Source organism: Gobius niger (genome assembly GCF_951799975.1).
Source record: "Gobius niger genome assembly, chromosome: 17".
NCBI lineage: Eukaryota > Metazoa > Chordata > Actinopteri > Gobiiformes > Gobiidae > Gobius > Gobius niger.
Genome location: NC_136868.1, coordinates 2187871 through 2207182, shown reverse-complemented (window position 1 = coordinate 2207182; position 19312 = coordinate 2187871). Strand labels below are relative to the sequence as shown.

The window sequence follows — 19312 nt, the reverse complement described above, 5'->3', positions numbered from 1 at the left end:
TACTATTTGAAGCAGTCACCCTAACACTAATCCACAACAGACACATAAGGAAACTTCCCTTTAAATGTTGACTTTGTTTCTAGATTTTTGGCACTCTGCCGCTTGTGGTTCACAGTGAATGTCATTTGATAGAGATCGCAGCTGTCAGCCAGAGAAAGTTTAAGGAAGTCGCGTCTTATCTTTCAGATCACGCAAACGTCTCACGGCACAGGAGCAACGCTTCAAAGCTCTAAAGGCAGAAGTCAAAACATGCAGAGACTCCATTGTTGTTTTCGTAACCACACATTGGGCAATTGTCAGGCACCGATCTTGAACAAACGTGAACAAAGAACATGAAAGGTCATAATGAACTCATGCAGAGGAAACAATGCAACGGGAGACAGGCCACAAACTGTCGCATAAAAGAGACCACCGAAGAGCGCCGACCTACTTGCTACATACTGAGGGGAAAATCCTCTGCGGCTTTTTTAGTGGAGAGGTGGCCCAGAAGGAAGTGAGTGACAATAACTGGGTAATCCTTGGTAATAATGTGTGTATTTAGGGGACACTTTTTGGCCTCTGGAATCTTCAATTTGCTTTGTCCACTTGTATTACGGCAACAACTGTCTGTGTTGGTTGTATATAGGGTAGTGGACGTTTTACCGTTCACCACAAATACTTTGTCGGACACTGAAATGTGCAAATAAAAGTAGCAACCGGATTCATTTACAGATTTAGGAGGAAGGAGCTTTATCTCGTCATTTTTTTAAACTCGGAAATCTACTCTCAACTTCTAACCGAGTATCTATGTCCCTGTAAACAATGACTAGGGGGTCGAGAAATACATGCCTCTGTGACAAAAGGTGGAAAGCTCAAACTCAATCAATGAACATGTTTTGTAGAGCCCAATGTCGCAACAGGAGCAGCCATTAAAAAAATGAAACAGAACAAACAACAATGTGATGTGTAAACAACTGTAGAGTCCAGGCAACCATACTGTAAACGACCCATTCCCAAAGGTGCGCCGCGACCCCCTTCTGTACAAGAAGGGCCAAAGTCGCCTCCATCTTCTGAGGAGACTGAGGTCCTTCGGAGTGAGCAGAACTGTTTATGACTCTGTGGTGGCCTCTGCTCTCCACTACGCTGCCGTGTGCTGGGCCCCGGGCCGCACAGAGCGGGACAAGAACAGGAGGGCCACACTACAAAAAGTAAATATCAAGCATTGGCGTAAATGACTTGAATTGAGGAAATGTATCTCGTTTTGAGCGGTTTTCGCTCATTTAGACACTTTTCCTGATCTGACCGAGTTTGCTTTGCTTGTTTGAGGACATTTCAGACCAGTTCTAGGGTAAATCTCGCTTGAAATAAGAAAGTAAAATTGCCAATGAGATAAGACCAATTTTCTTTCCCCATTGGCAAAGAAAATGACCTGAAATAAGGACGAAATGTATCGAAACGAGTCAGAAACATCTCAGAACAAGTGAAATAATCTGGGACTAATGCCCAAGAACTTCTTAACTAGTCAAAACAACTAAAATTTGGATTAATATGCTCAAATTGAGATGTTTATACTGATCTAGTTGCAGTGTAGCTCTGTCCTGGGCTGCTCCCTGGACTCTGTGGAGGAGGTGAGGGACAGGACAACACCTCTCACCCCCTGCACAGGACTGTAGAGGGGCTGAGCAGCTCTTTCAGTGGAAGACTGAGGGCCCCCTTAGTGCAAGAAGGACCAAGTTCTTCATCCCCACTGCTGTCAGACTGAACAACTACGTGTAATAACCTCTATATCTACGTCACTTTATCTGCATCACTGTTTAGATATTTTTTGTCAATGGCTCCATATATGCCAAATAATTAAAGTCGTTCTGTGTTTTTGTGGTAGTTTAGCGATTTTGCTCCAAGAAATCGCTAATGTTACGTATAAAGTCGACAGTATTTCCTCCTTGATCCTGTCACGGTTTGCCAATAAAAGTCTTCCTCCTTACGATCAATCAACTCTCACATCCTTGAAAGTATTCTCTCACAGCCATAACAACCCTCGTCTCCACCGCAGCAGCAGAACCAGCAGCCTCCCCATCCACAGTGTCTCGTGGCGCAGCGTTTGCACTGACCTTGCGTTTTCTCCGTGAAGAGGACTTTGGAGTCCGAGCTGAAGTTGTGTCCGGTGAGGATCATCTGCTGCCCTCCGAGCACGCAGCAGCTGTCCATGTCCTGCTGCTCCACCAGGGGGAGCTCGTGGGCCGACCGCTGGGCTGTGGAGACATACGGGACAAGAGAAGGGAAAGGAGGATTCATTTATTCTCAGTGGTGTCATGGCGGACATCATTTGACTGGCCCTTTATGCAGTCAAAGGTTTAGCTCATCACTGCCTTAGGACTTGACCAGATGGGTTTCAGAACAGTCTTCTTTGGGGCAGCCACACACATAATCTGAGCCTAATTCCTCTCCACAGTCAACAGACCATGTTAAATAAATGACTTCAATACCTTCATAGATTGTCATAAATTATATAGTGAAAAAAACATCTCAGTGTCCCTTTTCTGCTGTTCACCTGCTTCCAGGCCACATCGTCCTCTCTAATCAAGCCATACATCAGCAAAACTTCACATAAACATTAAAATGAAACAATAAAATATCTCCTTTTGTGGCACTAATGTGTCAAAATGCGATGCTGGCCAGAGTTTGTTGCCCTCATTCGCTGGCTGAGTGACGGCCGGGACTTGATGAGGCAATATAAAGCTTTTTTGAATATCTGAACATTCTTGATTTGCATTTGCTGCAATATCACCTCCAAATAACACTTGGTAAACAGGATTCCAATGGAGACTTTGCACCTCTCAAGCACTGCTTAAAAGCCTGGCTCCAAAGAGTTTATTTTTTCCCTAAAAAGTGCTATGACCCATATGGCAACGCTGGGGAAGGTGTCATATTTTTTTACCACACTGCTTTTTGTACATCAGCATTAAAAAGGTGAAGCCTAAATCTATGATTGACAGGCTCTGGAGCTCTGAAGAGGCTCGTAGGAAGACGTTGTGCAACCGTGTACATTTCACAGACCACTCAGGATCATTACTATGAATGCGGATGAATGGATAACCGGTTATCTCCTGTATATTGTATCTATGGACTCACTTAACAACTTGGTAAAGGGGGGATATTATGCAAGATGGACTTTTTCAAGCTCTACATCATGTTATTCTGTCACTCCCTCATTAAAAACATGGCTGAAGTGTTGCCTTGGCACATTCACGTATTTTTGAGTAATCTGTAAAAACTCTGATGGCGGCCATTTTAGGGATAGGTTTGCCTGAGTCCTCCTAGGAACGCCCCCACCTCCTGGAGACGCCTCCGAGCTTTCGTCACCAGCCGAGTAACCAACCACTGCTCCTCAGCAGAACCCCCTCCCCACTGATGCCACAGACAGCGTGTGGAGGGGGCGTGTCTAAAGGCTCAGAGGTTCTTAAAGAGACAGAGGCCTATTTCAAGACATTCACTACAGCCATTTTGAGAGAGACATTTTATACAAGGCAGTTATTCTAATTTACTGCATTTACAGACCAACAGAAGGTTTGCTCATCATTGTAGTGAGATATAGACTGGTGCTATGGGACTGAAAAAAGCAGAATTTAAGTAAAGTAGGTAAAGTAACAGCGCAGCTAATAAAACACATTCATTGTGCATGACTTAACCCTCTGTACAGCAACACGGGCACAAACCTTCTTCCTTGATTTGATTGAACTTTATTGTGCACCTCGGTGGAAATTTGTCTTTGTCTTGTTGAGAGAAAGTGAAAAAATTACTTTTACTTTAAAGAGGGTGTTCTGCTTTTTTCAATCCCATAGCACCAGTCTATATCACACTACAATGATGACAAACCTTCTGTTGGTCTGTAAATGCAGTAAATTAGAATAACTGCCTTGTATAAAATGTGTCTCTCAAAATGGCTGTAGTGAATGTCTTGAAATAGGCCTCTGTCTCTTTAAGAACCTCTGAGCCTTTAGACACGCCCCCTCCACACGCTGTCTGTGGCATCAGTGGGGAGGGGGTTCTGCTGAGGAGCAGTGGTTGGTTACTCGGCTGGTGACGAAAGCTCGGAGGCGTCTCCAGGAGGTGGGGGCGTTCCTAGGAGGACTCAGGCAAACCTATCCCTAAAATGGCCGCCATCAGAGTTGTTACAGATTACTCAGAAATACGTGAATGTGCCAAGGCAACACTTCAGCCATGTTTTTAATGAGGGAGTGACAGAATAACATGATGGAAAGCTTGAAAAAGTCCATTTTGCATAATACCTAAAGAAATGTAGTGGAGTCGAAGGGTAAGTTCTCAACAAAAACGCTACTCAAGTACAGACCCTACTGACAAACAACCACCTCTGCAATGAAACAACTAGCTTCAGACTCTATGTTTTGTTATTATAGTCCATCTCATTAAGTCGTAGTGGTTTTACAACAACTACCACAACCAGTCATACAGGCTGTGCTTGGCCTGAGCAAACAGCAGCTCCAACACTTCTATCTCTCTCTCTCTGCTCTTCCTCTGGCGTACAGACGAGGCAGCGAGGTGAGAGCAAACAGCCCGCCTGAACTTTGAACAGCTTCACTTCTGCTCCATCGGCCATAAAAAAAAAAAAAGAAAACACAAAGAGGATGAAACTACCGCCGCCTTTGTCTCTTTTCATCCACAGAAGAGTTACACAACCAGTCTGACAGATCGTTTCACACCAAAGAGCATTGGCTTCAAAGATCGAAAGCACAATAGTGGCTTATTCCTTTGCTGAGCTCTTTGCTAAAATGGCCAGATAAAATCCATTTCAACATTGGGGTTTTGGAGACTTTCCGAAACAAGTACAAAGAAGAAATCATGAGGTTCTCCAGCAGCGATTTACGGAGATTTCACTCAAATCGTGAGAGAAACTATTGTGTTGTTTCCTTGCACCAACATGTAGCAAAATAAAAATCAATAATCAAATCAACCAAAAATCAAGATCAGCATCGTTACACTGTCAGAAATATGCAAAACTGTGCTGTCAGACTTCTTAATTTACATGGGTTTGTTGCTCTAACTATTTGGCATCCGCACAGTAAAGTGAAGATTACTGTGTGGATTTCAAACTACTGGTATTCTTACGCCTTACAATATAGTTCCCCCTTTTATCCGCTTAGAAAATCCACATTGTTTAATTTTGTGTAATTATACTGTTGACTTGTTGTGTTCCATACAATTGACCTACTTTTGGGTGTGGGCGGGGCTACACACCGGTGTGCAATTGACAATAAATGGCGGCTGCTCATTCATAAAAAACCTGTTCGCAGGCACGCCAAACAGAAACCTGTGTCTAGTATTTTCCTCCGTATTTTACCCGGCATCTCAAAGCTCTTCATGAGTATGGCTGCGCCAACAGGTTATGGGCCCAGTAGAGATTTTGGGAGCCGATGGAACCGTTTATGTTTTGACGGAGATGAAAAGAATTATGAACTGTGGGAAACGAAATTCCTGGCACATTTGCGTCTGCACGATCTGAAGTCCACTATCCTGAGTGAAGCCCCCGCTGCAGACGCAGAAGGTGCAGAAGCGGACGCCAGTAAAAATGAAGAGGCGTATGCAGTTCTAATTCAGCTGTTGGACGACAAAAGTTTGTCTCTAGTAATGAGAGATGCCGCCGATGATGGCAGGAAGGCGCTGCAGATCCTGCGTGACCATTACGCAGGGAAAGGGAAGCCGCGCGTAATCAGTCTGTACACGGAGCTGACTTCTCTCCAAAAAGGTGTGAATGAGAGCGTCACAGACTATATAATCCGTGCAGAGACTGCCATCACAGCGCTGCGTAATGCAGGAGAGACACTGAGTGACGGTTTACTGACCGCAATGATTTTAAAGGGCCTGCCTGATGTATTCAAACCATTCTCTGTTCACGTTACGCAGAGTGATGAAACGTTGACTTTTGCCGACTTTAAAACTAAACTGAGGAGCTATGAAAGCACGGAAAAGTTTGTTGCTTCTAGCTCAGGAGAAGACAGTGTGATGAAGGTGAAAGGAAGAGACAATTGGAGCTCTAAACTCACCTGTTACACCTGCGGACAAAAGGGACACAAAGCAGCGGAGTGCGCATCGGCTGGGGAGCGCCGAGAGCAGAGGCAGTGGTGCAGCTTCTGTAAAAGCGCAACCCACAAGGACGCAAACTGTCGGCGGAGGAAGCGGGACCAGGTGAAGCAAGCAGTGGATGAGGAGGACCACACGTTCGCATTCAAGGTGCAGTTGGATTCCGCCCCGGACTCGGTCAGCGCGGTGAAGGCGAAGGGCCTCATGGTCGACTCGGGAGCGACGAAGCACATCATCACGGACATCGGGAGATTCGAGGAGTTTGACCCAAGCTTTAAGCCTCAGAGCCATGTTCTGGAGTTGGCTGATGGAGAGCGAGCCAGCGGGATTGCGCTGAAGAAAGGCACCGCCAAAGTGCGCATAATGGACCGTCAAGGCCGCGATGTGGAAATGATCCTGAAGGAGGCGCTCTACGTCCCATCATTTTCCCAGGACATTTTTTCGGTCAAAGCGGCAACAGCGCAAGGTGCGACAGTCATCTTCAAGGAAGGACAGAATCGTCTAATCCACAAAAATGGTACTGCTTTTGACATTAACACACAAGACAGACTATTTTATCTAAGTACTCTGCTAAACGAACCTGATAAATGTAATGTGTGTTATGATGTCCATACATGGCATGAAATATTGGGTCACTGTAATTATGATGACGTGTTACAGTTAGAAAGTGTCGCAGAAGGCATGAAAATTAAAGGGAAAAGTGACAAGGCAAATCTAAAATGTGAAGTGTGTATCAAAGGAAAATTCGCACAGAGCAGAAATACAGATCCAGATGAAAAAGCTAAGGATGTACTGGAACTTGTTCATACAGACCTGGCTGGACCTATAGAGCCAGCAGGTAAAGATGGTTTCAGATATACTCTTGCTTTTACAGATGACTATTCAGGAGCTATGTTCACTTATTTTCTGAAAGCTAAAAGTGATACAGTTAAAGCTACAGAGAGATTCATTGCTGATGTTGCCCCTTATGGAAAGATCAAATGCATAAGGTCAGACAATGGAACAGAGTTCACAGCTTCTGTATTCAAGTCACTGCTAACTCAAAATGCCATCAGACATGAAACCTCAGCTCCTTACTCGCCCCATCAGAATGGGACCGCAGAAAGAGCATGGAGAACCTTGTTTGAAATGGCAAGATGTATGCTGATTGAGAGCAAACTACCAAAAGATTTGTGGACATATGCAGTACAAACGGCTGCAATAATCAGAAATAGATGCTATAACAGACGTCTTGGACAAACCCCATATTACGTGTTGACTGGGAAGAAACCGGACCTGTCCAGAATGAGAGCTTTTGGCTCAGAATGTTATGCATACAAACAGGACAAGAAAAAGTTAGACACACGGTGTGAGAAAGGAATATTTGTTGGTTATGACAAAAACAGTCCAGCATTGTTGGTCTTTTATCCACACACAGGGAAAGTGTCGAAAAACCGACTGGTGAAGTTTGTCACAAAGAAAACAATTGAAAGTGACACTCAGACAGATGAAGACATGTATGAACATTTTGGAAAAGGAAAGAAAGCTGAAAGTCAGCCACCAAAACCTGATGTGACTAATGAAAACCCTCTGGAGGTGAAAATTGAGTTGTGTGAATCTAATACCAACTTAAAGGGTGAAGGTGAGAGCAGCAATAGTGCTCGTTATCCAATGAGGGAGAGGAGACGTCCTCAGTTCTATACTGACTGTGATTATGAAGTCAAATTTGACGAAGATCAAGCGTTGACAAATATTGACTATTGCTATCGTGTGACATGTGACATCCCCCAGACACTGCAGGAAGCCTTGAGCTCTTCAAAATCAGAGCAGTGGGTTAAGGCTATGAATGAAGAAATGGACTCTCTGATTGAGAATGATACCTTCACATTGACACCCTTACCTGTAGGTAAACATGCAGTGGGGGGCAGATGGGTTTATGCCATCAAAGAAAATCCTGTTGAGACAATTTACAAGGCTCGATATGTGGCAAAAGGTTATAGTCAAGTGGCTGGTATTGATTATAACGAAACCTTTTCTCCTACTGCTGATATGACTTCTGTACGTGTCTTAATGCAGCTAGCAGTTCAGTATGATTTAGAACTACATCAGATGGATGTTAAAACTGCATATCTGCATGCCCCAATAGACTGTGAGCTGTACATGGAGCAGCCTGAAGGTTTTGAGGTCAAGACAAAAACAGGAGAAAAATTGGTGTGTAAGCTCAATAAGTCGCTGTATGGTCTGAAGCAGTCAGGACGAAACTGGAATAAGATGCTTCATGATTTCCTTATTGAAAACAAGTTTGTCCAAAACACAGCAGACAATTGTGTTTACAGTAAACAATCTGACAATGAAAGGGTCTTATTGATCATTTGGGTTGATGACCTTATCATTGCAGCAAGTGATTGTCAAATACTCAAAAGTGTAAAGGAAATGTTGGGTGCAAAATTCAAAATTAAAGATCTTGGGAAACTGAGACATTTTCTTGGCATTGATTTCACCCAAAAACAAGGGGAAATAAAAATGAATCAAAAGAGATACATCACCAAAATTTTGGAAAGATTTGACATGACTGACTGTAAACCAAGATTAACACCATGTGAAATGAAAATGAAATTTGACAGTGAGGGTGAACCTGCTGATTCAAAGAAATATCGTGAAATTGTTGGCAGTTTGATCTATGTAATGACATCTACTCGACCAGATCTGAGTTTTGTTGTTGGAAAATTGTCACAATATCTTTCTGAACCAAAACAACAACATTGGGTGGTGGAACACTTCACGTAACCATATTTAAATAGGGAAAACGTGGAAGAGCTTGGTAGCTTCTATCTTGACCTGTTTTGGAGCTATAGAGGAGAGAGGGAGAGGCTAAATGCTAACGCCGTCTGCGCTGTGTTTACGTGACTGAAGATCAGACAGGTCCTAAAGAACTCGTCAAAGCTCAGGTAAGAACATATCTCAGTATGTAAAAACGGTGGCCTGTTCCTTTAAGAATAAGCCAGTGTTAGCTTAGCGCTCATTCATTTCTATGGGTTAGCCTAGCCTAGCGGTGTCCATTGGTTTACATGGAAACAGTTAGCAATGGACATTAAGTTTTCTAGGGGGGAACGACACAAAACCGCTTTTAATAACCAGTGTTAATTTCCTTGATATTTGGCCTCATTTTTGTCAAAGCTATGACTCTGATCTCCTGATATTCTCATCATTTGATAAAGACTAAATAAAAATGAAAAGAAGGGATTAAAGACCTTCCAGTGACGCAGATCGAAAAAGCTTCATGTCGTTTAGATTCACTTCGAAAGGAACAAGTTTAGTCTCTTGTCCATGTGGGAGAAGCTCCATGAAGCAGTGCAACGTGATAAAATATGTTTGAATACTATAAATATAAAGTTATAATACACCATAAAGACCACATTTCAAAACGTTGTCATAAAAGCACTGCTACTGACCTTCTTTTCTCACGTTTATTCCACATTCTGCCGCTATCTAAAGGCAGACAACCAGACGGTGTGTAGTTAAACATCATCTTGTTTGATTTGTGATTAGGCCACTTGCTTCAGTAACACTGTGTACATTTGTGCCCATGTTCCCAAACAGCCGAACATGCAGCTCCCACAGACGGCACAGAGGAGGCTCTGTGTCGGGGCCAACTCATTTGAATATGCCTCCCTTTAATGAGGTTTACGTTGTATCAGGTTCTGGAAAAGACCATCAGGCGCGCGGCCGAAGTTCGCAAACATTTGGATGAATTACTGACCAGGTTTTAAAAGCGCTGAGCCTTGTACCGACACGAGTGATTCGAGTAACTGTCAGTCAAAGCGGCAACCCAGAACAGTCCCATTTACTGTTGGATTAGCGCGAACACTTTGCTCAGAACAATTCAATGCAAGCTAACTTCTTTTTTGTTGTTGTTTTTAACTGGTACTACAATTTAAAGCTGAATTACCCAAATCAAATCGTGAGAGTATAGGAGATAGTCGAGTAAAATCTCCTGCATATCCTGATAGTTCACTTGAGTTCATTAGAAGCTCGTCACAGCCGGAGTTCATAGCGAGACAGAGCTGAAACGTGAACAAGATGGTACGCTAATGCTAACACTGTGCTAATTTAGCCTCGGACTTCCTGGTACATGGAAAGTCCGGGGAGAACATGCTCCACACAGAAAGGCCCCGTCCTGGTGGGAATCGAACCCAGGACCTTCGAGCTGTGAAGCTCCCACCTGAATCGAGCACATTTTCTCCAGTTTGGCTTTACCCCAGTCCAAAAGCTTCTGGAAAAAAGGTGTGAAAAAGCAACAAAACTGAGACGAAAACAATGATGGAAATGTGACAAAAAAGTGACGAAAAATTGATGAAAAAGTGGCAAAAATGTCACAAGAAATTGACAAAAAAATGACCAAAAAAATGACAAAAATGTGACAAAAAAATGACAAAAATGTGACAAAAAAATTACAAAAATGTTACAAAAATTAGTTGAATACCCGACAAAAAAATGATGGAAAAAAAATCTGATGACGTGAGGAAAAAGATCTCTGGGTTCAGGCGGGAGTTAAGAGGTTAAACCTTTGAAAACAAGGTCTCTCTTCTCTTGAACAGTGTTAATTGGGACACAATATTTTAATTCTGTTTTAATCAATTCCTTTCAGTTTTAGTTCAGTTATTCTTATCATGTGAATCAAGTCAATTGAATCTAAAATGTATTGAGTCAACTTTACATTATATTGCTGTATTCAAACATATTTAGTCATAATGTCTGCCTCGCGGAACAAAGCACAGACTTGTTGCCTTGTTTTTTAAATGATAGGAGGATCGTTCAAACTGCGTCATGGAAGTTCACATATTTCTTTTCATTAGTATTTTGAGACTAAATTGAGAGTTGTGAGTAATCCCGCACAAAACAGGTGGAAGTGATTCAGGAAGTTCTGGGCACACAGCACGCGTGGACGCCCCTGAACAATGGACCTTACGGCGATAATGTTTCTTACAGCACTCGATGGGGTGCGAGGCGGCCTGCAGCGACACGGTGGATCCTCCGGGCTGCGGGATGTGAACTCTGAACACCAGACGCACCCGGGTGTTCTTACGACCCACGTCCGTCTCTCCTTTTCTCAGCTCGATGTCGGCGTTTCGGAGCTTCAGGATCCCGGCACAGTCGATTCTGCGAGAGGCAAAAGCAGCGTGAAAAACAGGGAAGTCTGGAGTCTGTTTGAAGGAGTGTGAATGGGTGAGCGGTTCCTTGATGTAAAACAGACACAGTCCCTACATTTAAGACTAGGCTCAAAACGTACCTCTGAGAATGAGCTAAATCAGGTTAGTTTGGTAAAGCTCTGACCCACAGCCTGAAGTAAAGCTGCCTCAGGAGAAACACTGCTGTGGGAAGTACGGTCCACTGAGCGCCTTCCTCTTCTTCTTACTGCTGACTTTGTCTCATCATGATACAATATTTAATTTCGGGAGCGAACGGAGGAACCTGGGTGAACGGAGGAACCTGCATTCTGGAATCTGAGGACTGGACGGTCTGTGATCTTGGCCCGTCTGCTGAGGGATCCTTCGGCCCTGGGTCTCTATAGCCTGTCCGTCCATGGGAGTGGATCTCTCCTCCTGTGGTTCTCCCCAAGGTTTCTCTTTTCTCCTGCCGGGTTTTTGAGTTTTTCCTCGCCGTGCTGGAGAGTCTAAGGACGGGGGACGCCCACGCCGCTCGTCGCTGCCTCCTATTGGACATTATATTTGCCTGGATTCACCTGAACTTTAAATTGTCATATTTATTGCTCTGTTTTATTGCCTTAATGTTCGGTGCAGCTGTGAGGCCACTTCTGTTGTGATATTGGGCTTTACAAAACCATTAAACTTGAAACTTGAAACACTTTGAGTGCCTAATGAAGGTGGAAAAACTCTCTATAAATGTGACCATTTAACCCCACCAGACCCGAGGGGCAAAGGGGTCTAAGGTTGGATCACTTTGGAGGTTTATTTTTGGTTGATCATGTACCGCTCCTCACTTCTATTATATTTATCTGTGTGGACTTTTATTTTGCCCTTAGGCTTTTAATGTGGCATTGTTTGTTTGTTCTGTTTTTTATATTGTGTCTTTTTACATGTTTTACAAATCGCACTTTGAGCTCTTTGCACATTTTTTTCCAATCTGTGGAAATGGGGCTTTATTGAAAGTAAGTGTTGTGGATGAAACCTTTCAGTTTCAGTATGAGTTTGGTTGCCAACCCTGATCAGATGAGAGAAAAGAAGCCCGTGAGACGAGAAGCAAACAACCCAGTCCCAACGCCGGCTCGCAGACAAACTGACTGAGAGTCCATCGGAGTTTTAAAGGGGGGGGTATTATGCAAAATTAGGGCTGTGCAATTAATCGAAATTCGATAACGATTTCGATTACAACAATAAACGATTACAAAATTAGCATAATCGCAAAAAATCAATTATAATTTGTTTTTTCTAATTGTTTTAATTTTTAAAAAAAATAAAAAAAAAATCACGTTTTTTTTCCTAATTTTTAATTTTTTCACTTTTTTGCTGGATTTTTGTCTTTTTTTGATGGATTTTTGTCTTTTTTTGCTGGATTTTTGTCTTTTTTTGATGGATTTTTGTCATTATTTTGCTGGATTTTTGTCACTTTTTTGATGGATTTTTGTCACTTTTTTGATGGATTTTTGTCTTTTTTTTAAAGTTTTTTTGTCATTTTTTTGATGGATTTTTTTAAAGGCAACAAATAATCGTTTGAATAATCGTGATTTCAATTATGACAAAAATAATCGTGATTATTATTTTTTCAATAATCGAGCAGCCCTATGCAAAATGGACTTTTTCAAGCTTTACATCTTGTTATTGTGTCACTCCCTCATTAAAAACATGCCTGAAGTGTTGCCTTGGCACATTCACGTATTTCTGAGTAATCTGTAAAAACTCTGATGGCGGCCATTTTAGGGACAGGTTTGCCTGAGTCCTCCTAGGAACGCCCCCACCTCCTGGAGACGCCTCCGAGCTTTCGTCACCAGCCGAGTAACCGACCACTGCTCCTCAGCAGAACCCCCTCCCCACTTATGCCACAGACAGCGTGTGGAGGGGGCGTGCCTAAAGGCTCAGAGGTTCTTAAAGAGACAGAGGCCTATTTCAAGACATTCACTACAGCCATTTTGAGAGAGACATTTTATACAAGGCAGTTATTCTAATTTACTGCATTTACAGACCAACAGAAGGTTTGTCATCATTGTAGTGTGATATTGGTGCTATGTGATTGAAAAAAGCAGAACACCCCCTCTTTAAAGAGTCGAGATCCTCTTTATTTAACTACTTTGTGATGCCTGTCCAGTCCAGTCGATGATATATGTAAATAACTGCTAAATCAGGACCCATCCGGTGAATCCAGTCATGGAAAGAATATCTATAAAATGATGACTTTATACATAACAGCATCATTCTTTCACACGCTTGCAGGTTGCTTACATTGCCTTCATGTTGTTCTTGGGCTCCAGGGGAATCTCCAGGACTTTGGTGCCGTTGAAGACCTTCTCGTAGCTGCTGGTGGTGACGGTTTTGCCCGTGATGCGGTGGACCTGGTAGAAGGCGTGCGGCTTGAGGATCCGTTCGTCCGCGGTCCCGATGAAGATCTGCAGGCCCAGCGGCTCCTTCCCCCTGTAGCCGTGCAGCTGCAAAACAATCGAGCTCATTCATTCAACGCTGTCGAACATTCTACGGCTTCATTACACATTTACTTTTTAGTCGTAGTTTTCAGGTTGTTGGTTTGCATACAATGTGATAACCAAAGACTTTGTGAGGAAGCGCTTTTTGGGCACTGCAGTTACACGTCAAAGGCAGGTGAAGGTGAAACAGTGAGACCTGAAAGTTTCCATCTGAGGAAGCCTGCAAAAACCACAGAATGTGCAACGCGCTTCAGAGCTGCTCATGCGTATCTCCCACCAGGCAGAGCTTTGTACAAGATAAACGCTAAGTCAAAGTGTCGCTGCTTTGTGGAGGAGAAGGAGGTTTTTAAAGAGCTTACGACATAATACTGTGTGTTAGTCAGAGGTGGCTTGTTTTGGTCCCATAGTTTAATCTTTCAGGTTGGATTTTGACTCTGCAAACAATGAATATCCTGTCTCTGGTAGAGGTGGGCAACATAGATGAAAGAATATCGAAACTGCTGCAGATTTACTATAATGAGTTTATCTCCCCAAGAAAATGGGAGGGGGAGGGGTGGAAATAATGAATTGGGAAATTGTGGATTAGGGAAAATGTTTGAAATAATGAATATCAAAATAATTGGAAAATTGTGGGGGAAAAAAATTAAATAGTGAAAAAAATAATTTAAAAAATGGCGCTAAAAAAATGACAAAAAGAATGTGATAAGAATGTGAAAAAAAGACAACAAAAAAAAGACAAAAATGTGCTAAAAATTTTGAAAAAAAATACAAAAAAATGACGAAAAAATGACAAAAATGTGACAAAAATTTGATGAAAATTTGACAAAAATATGACAAAAAATGACGAAAATGTGATGAAAATTTGGAAAAAAAATTACAAAAAAATACAAAAAAATGACAAAAAAATGACAAAAATGTGATAAAAATTGGACAAAAAAATGACAAAAATTGACAAAAATGTAACAAAAAATTGTCAAAAATGTGATAAAAAATTGACGAAAAAATGACAAAAAAGTTAGGTCTCAGAAAGGTCTCTCTAGCCTGAAAATCTTCTCTTGAACAGTGTTAATTTGGACACAATACTTTAATTCTGTTTTAATCAACTCCTTTCAGTTTGAGTTCAGTTATTCTTATCATGTGAATCAAGTCAATTGAATCTAAAATTTATTGAGTCAACTTTACAACTATATTGCTGTAAAAAAAAAAAAAAGGCGCTAAAAATGAAGAGAGAATGAAAAAAAAATAGAATAAATTTGGAGAAAATGGTTTGGGATGCACCGATACGAGTACGAGTACTTTGATTTAAGTACTCGCCGATACCGAATACCGATACGAGTACAAAGCATTTTCTTCAACATTCTTACTTTCTTCACAGCAGATTGGTTTGTAATTAGTTAATTTACTCATGTACATTTCCTTAAGTAAAGTAGGCGACACATTTAAGAGCAGTTATATTAGAATTGTGCTGCAGCCATTTATTTATTTATCTTATTTTCATTCAATATGATTTTTAATTTTTATGTCTCTGTCCATCATAGAGAGAAAAGCCCATGTCCTAAAGCTCCCAATGCCTGAGCTTTATTCATTTATGTGTTTTTATTTAACAATAGTATTGAGATGTTTCTTAAATGGTCTCTTTTCGTCTTTACTTCAGCTCCTGTAGATTTTCTCGTGTGTTTGTAGTAACTTAGCGAGAAGCTACAGCGTTTTCATTGTTCTGCTGCAGCTCATTTTCCCTCAATATAAACATGCTGTGTGTCTTTAGTTTGGATTTTCTGAGGACTTTTTAGTCGCTGGGTCAGTTTTTCAGATGAATAAACCCCTGGGCTTAAAACGGCGTCAGAATGGCCAAAACTGTTAGCCGCGAGTTAGCATCGTTAGCCTGTATGTTGTAAACACTGCAGACGCTGCAGCACGAACAACATTAAGCTCTGGTTAAATCCAGCTCAGACTCTGGTTTAGAGAGCGCAGTCTGTAATAAAGTCAGCTCTATGTGGATTATTGTGTTTACACTAAACTATTCTCCAGTTTGTTGCTTCTTCTCTCCTCAGCTGAGAGCTGCGCCTCGTAGCTGCGCCTCGTAGCTGCGCCTCGTAGCCGCGCCTCGTAGCCGCGCCTCGTAGCTGCGCCTCGTAGCTGCGCCTCGTAGCTGCGCTCACCGCACGTGAAATGGTATCGGTTTCTGGTATCGGGACCTCATGAATGAGTACGAGTATGTGGTATTGGTATCGGTGCATCCCTAAAAATGGGGGAAAAATAAAGTGTAAAGTGTAAAGTGGTGGTTTGCAAAAATATCGCTTCATCATAGTTATTGAGTCCCCAAAAACACTGAGATATATTAATTTTTGTCAAGCCCTGCTCTCCGGGTTCTTCTCATTTGTAAAGTTTGTTGCCACAGTTCACCCTCAGACTTCCACAAACATGCTCTGAAAAAGAATGGGAGTCTTGTATTAATCGTCAATTTGATATTAGAATCCACAACTTAAAATATTTCATGCGTCGGGTCCTCGAGTTGCCCAAAAGTATTTTTAAAAGCCGACAGGGGCATTTCATGGTAAATTTAACCGGCGCTGACGAAGGAGGAGCTGCTCAGGGACATCTGGGCCTGTTTAAATGCGTCAGTAAAATCGGTGTCTGCAGGTCACCGGGCTCAGAGTAAGCACTAACTATGGCAACCGCAGAGCTCGCACACGATTGGCCTAAACACAGGAAGCAAACGATCTGAAACGGGCCCGTCGTCATGGCAGCGGCTGAGCGGGTGAGTCAGAAGAGAGAGGGATGGTTAAGAGAAGAGAGGCAGAGAGAGTGATGCAGGGACCATGGAATCACCATTCATTCACTTCATACTTGGTGGTGGGGACCTGCTATTGTGGCCACAGCTGCCCTGGAGTTAGACTGATGGAAGTGAGGCTGTCAATCTGTACCATCAGCCCAAACGACCAACGCTCACTGACATTTTCACATATCCAAGATTGGTGAAGTGTGAAGGACAATGACAGAGCTGGAACCACCGACTTTTCTACCATCTGAGCGACTTAAGCTAGACACAGAAAAGACTGTCCATGGAGGAAACATCTATGATAACATGTGGGTGCAATGCCTTCAGTGAAACAGCAACCCTTTGGTCACAAAACAAACTGATTTTTAACTTCAGCAGATTTAAAATACAAATGTACTTTTTGTACTTTTGTATAAGTACCACTTAGGGGGGGCTGAGCTTTGCCTGGTCAGAGGGAACATTCATTTGAGCAAATGATATGGTTGAAATTCATGAAATCTGACTGAGAAAGGACTGCAGGTGCATTAAACACTTATTAGTTTGAAATATAATAGTCATTAGCAATTATTTTCCTGTTCTGATACGTTTGTGGGGGCCACAGTTTGGATGGGGGCGCGGCCCGACTACAGAACACACATTGGGGGGTTTCAAGAACAAAAGTTTTGGTTGGTTTTGGTAGTTAAGGTGGTGTCTGTCGAGCGGGTTTTGTTTTTTTGTTTTTTTGGGGGGGGCCCTAGAAGGTACCGTTCTAGGGCCAGAACTCCCCTGAATGAACAGGAGTCAAATACAAAACATTGTAACCCTAATTTTGGGTTCCCAAACGGTTGAGTAAAGGGCCTCTCTCACCGGCCGAGAGACGAGTCTGGCGACTCGAGCTGGTCATGGAGACGTCTCTGAGACGACCTGGAGACAAGGCGAGTCTCCGGGTCGTCTCAGTGAAAACAAGTAGGTTCGATTTCAGTGGAGACCACATGGAGACCACATGGAGACCACATGGAGACCACATGGAGACCACATGGAGACCACATGGAGACCACATGGAGACTACAAAAAGTCCACATGGTCTAGGAGAGGTCTACGTGGTCTCGAGCAGTTGTGACGTTTCTGTGACGTCCCTGTAATTCCTCTGAGACTCCGGCTCGGTGGCACAGCAGTTAGTGCTCATGCCTCACAGCTGGAATGTCCCTTTCTGTGTGGAGTTTGCATGTTCTCCCCGCGTCTGCATAGGTTTCCTCCGAGGACTCTGGTTTCCCCTACCACTAAAACATGTACAATGGCCAGGATGAACTGAACAGCAAGAGTGTGGGGTGAATATAAAATTGTCTCATGCTTTGTGACTATCAGTGTTAATTTTGACAACATATTTTAGTTTAGTTTTAGTCTTTTGATGAAAATGTAATTCGATTTTAGTCCAGTTTTAGTCAAAAAAATCTCTTCAATATTGGTCTAGTTTTAGTCGACTAAAATTAAGACGAATTGAGTGGACTTTGCATTGATAATATTGATTATAATCATATTTAATGTTGTTCCTCTGCTTCATGTTTCTGCTCCACATGAACAAAGCTCAGAGCTGATCCTTTGGCAGAGAATTTACCTGATCTGAGGCTCTTTCAGACGCTCAATACAAGTTTGGATGATTTTAGTCTCTACTTTTCATTTTTATTTAGTCTTATTTTAGTCGACTAAAACATCTGGACATTTTAGTCACAGTTTTAGTCTCATGAGAAACTTAAAATTTAGTTTTAGTCCAATTTTAGTCACAAAAATATCACTTTGACTAAAATTAAGACTAAATATTTTAGTCGACGAAATTAACACTGGTGACTATGTCTTTGAAATCTCTGACAGGTCAAGGAGACATTGCAGGGACGTCACAGAAACGTCTCACAGGTTTAGGACAATAAATACAGCTGCTGGAGACAGAGTCGACCTCTCGAAGAGTCTACCTGGAGACTCGCCTTATCGCCAGGGGACGTCTCGGAGACATCACCGTGACCAGCAGCAACTCGAGACGAACAAGCCAGGTTTTGTTTTTTACCTTCCATCGTCTTGGGCCGCCGGCTCCAGAAGAACTGCCCCACAACTACTTTCGAGTGAGTTCTTTTTTAGATTAACATGCTTCAGTTACTCCAAGTTACTCTCACTGTTACCACCGCTGTGATTGTAACTACTATAAATACTCGTACTTCCGTTGTGAAGACGACTTGTGAGCCCAGTGAACCTTGAATCCTGCGTTTACTCCTCACTGATACTTGTTCTGTCACTAACAAACTCCACGTTCCTCAAGCCGCTCTCGCTTCTTCCCACCGCTGTTTACAACATCGCCACAGTAACGCAGTAAAGTTATTTTTGGTCGGAATGAGTCACGCTGCGGATTTAACGGGCCACTTTCATTAATTACTTTAAATAGCTCCACGGACGGGCTTTTAAAACGTTGTGTTGCAGTCAGCTTCCTAAAAACCAAAAGTCACCAAACAAAAGGGGAAGTGGACGCAGATATGGTAGTTCTGGTTTGGACTCGATGCGGCGAAACCAAGGTACAAACAGAAACTATTCTGACTCTATATGGGTAAGAAAAAGTCACTGTTTAAGTGGATTTTGAGACGCGGGTTAAAAAAAGGCAGTGAATTTGATATTAGAGCAATCGAAAGTGTCGAAAGTTTAAATTTGGATGGAGAACGTGTGAGATTTCTATGGTGAATGTGTTTCGTCTCAGACCTTGCTCCCATGTGTTGCTGCTTCATAGTGAAGCTACGGCCGGTGTTTTTGCCTGTCGTTGCACTGCGATGGAGGGCAGGTGTGGCAAGAGGCTTTGAGGTTAG

The 19312-nt window shown here is 42.5% G+C and overlaps 1 protein-coding gene across 3 annotated transcripts in view; it reads right to left on the bottom strand.

Moving 5' to 3' along the window:
- nfatc2a (nuclear factor of activated T cells 2a) overlaps nucleotides 1-19312 on the bottom strand; it is a 62547-nt gene that overhangs the window by 30718 nt on the left and 12517 nt on the right. For all 3 annotated transcript variants that reach the window (XM_079574888.1, XM_079574886.1, XM_079574887.1), the window contains exons 5-7: nucleotides 13515-13717; nucleotides 11045-11217; nucleotides 2091-2231 (exon numbers count right to left, since the gene is read on the bottom strand). In XM_079574888.1, the coding sequence (XP_079431014.1) occupies nucleotides 2091-2231; nucleotides 11045-11217; nucleotides 13515-13717 (517 nt within the window). The remainder of the gene's footprint in view (nucleotides 1-2090; nucleotides 2232-11044; nucleotides 11218-13514; nucleotides 13718-19312) is intronic.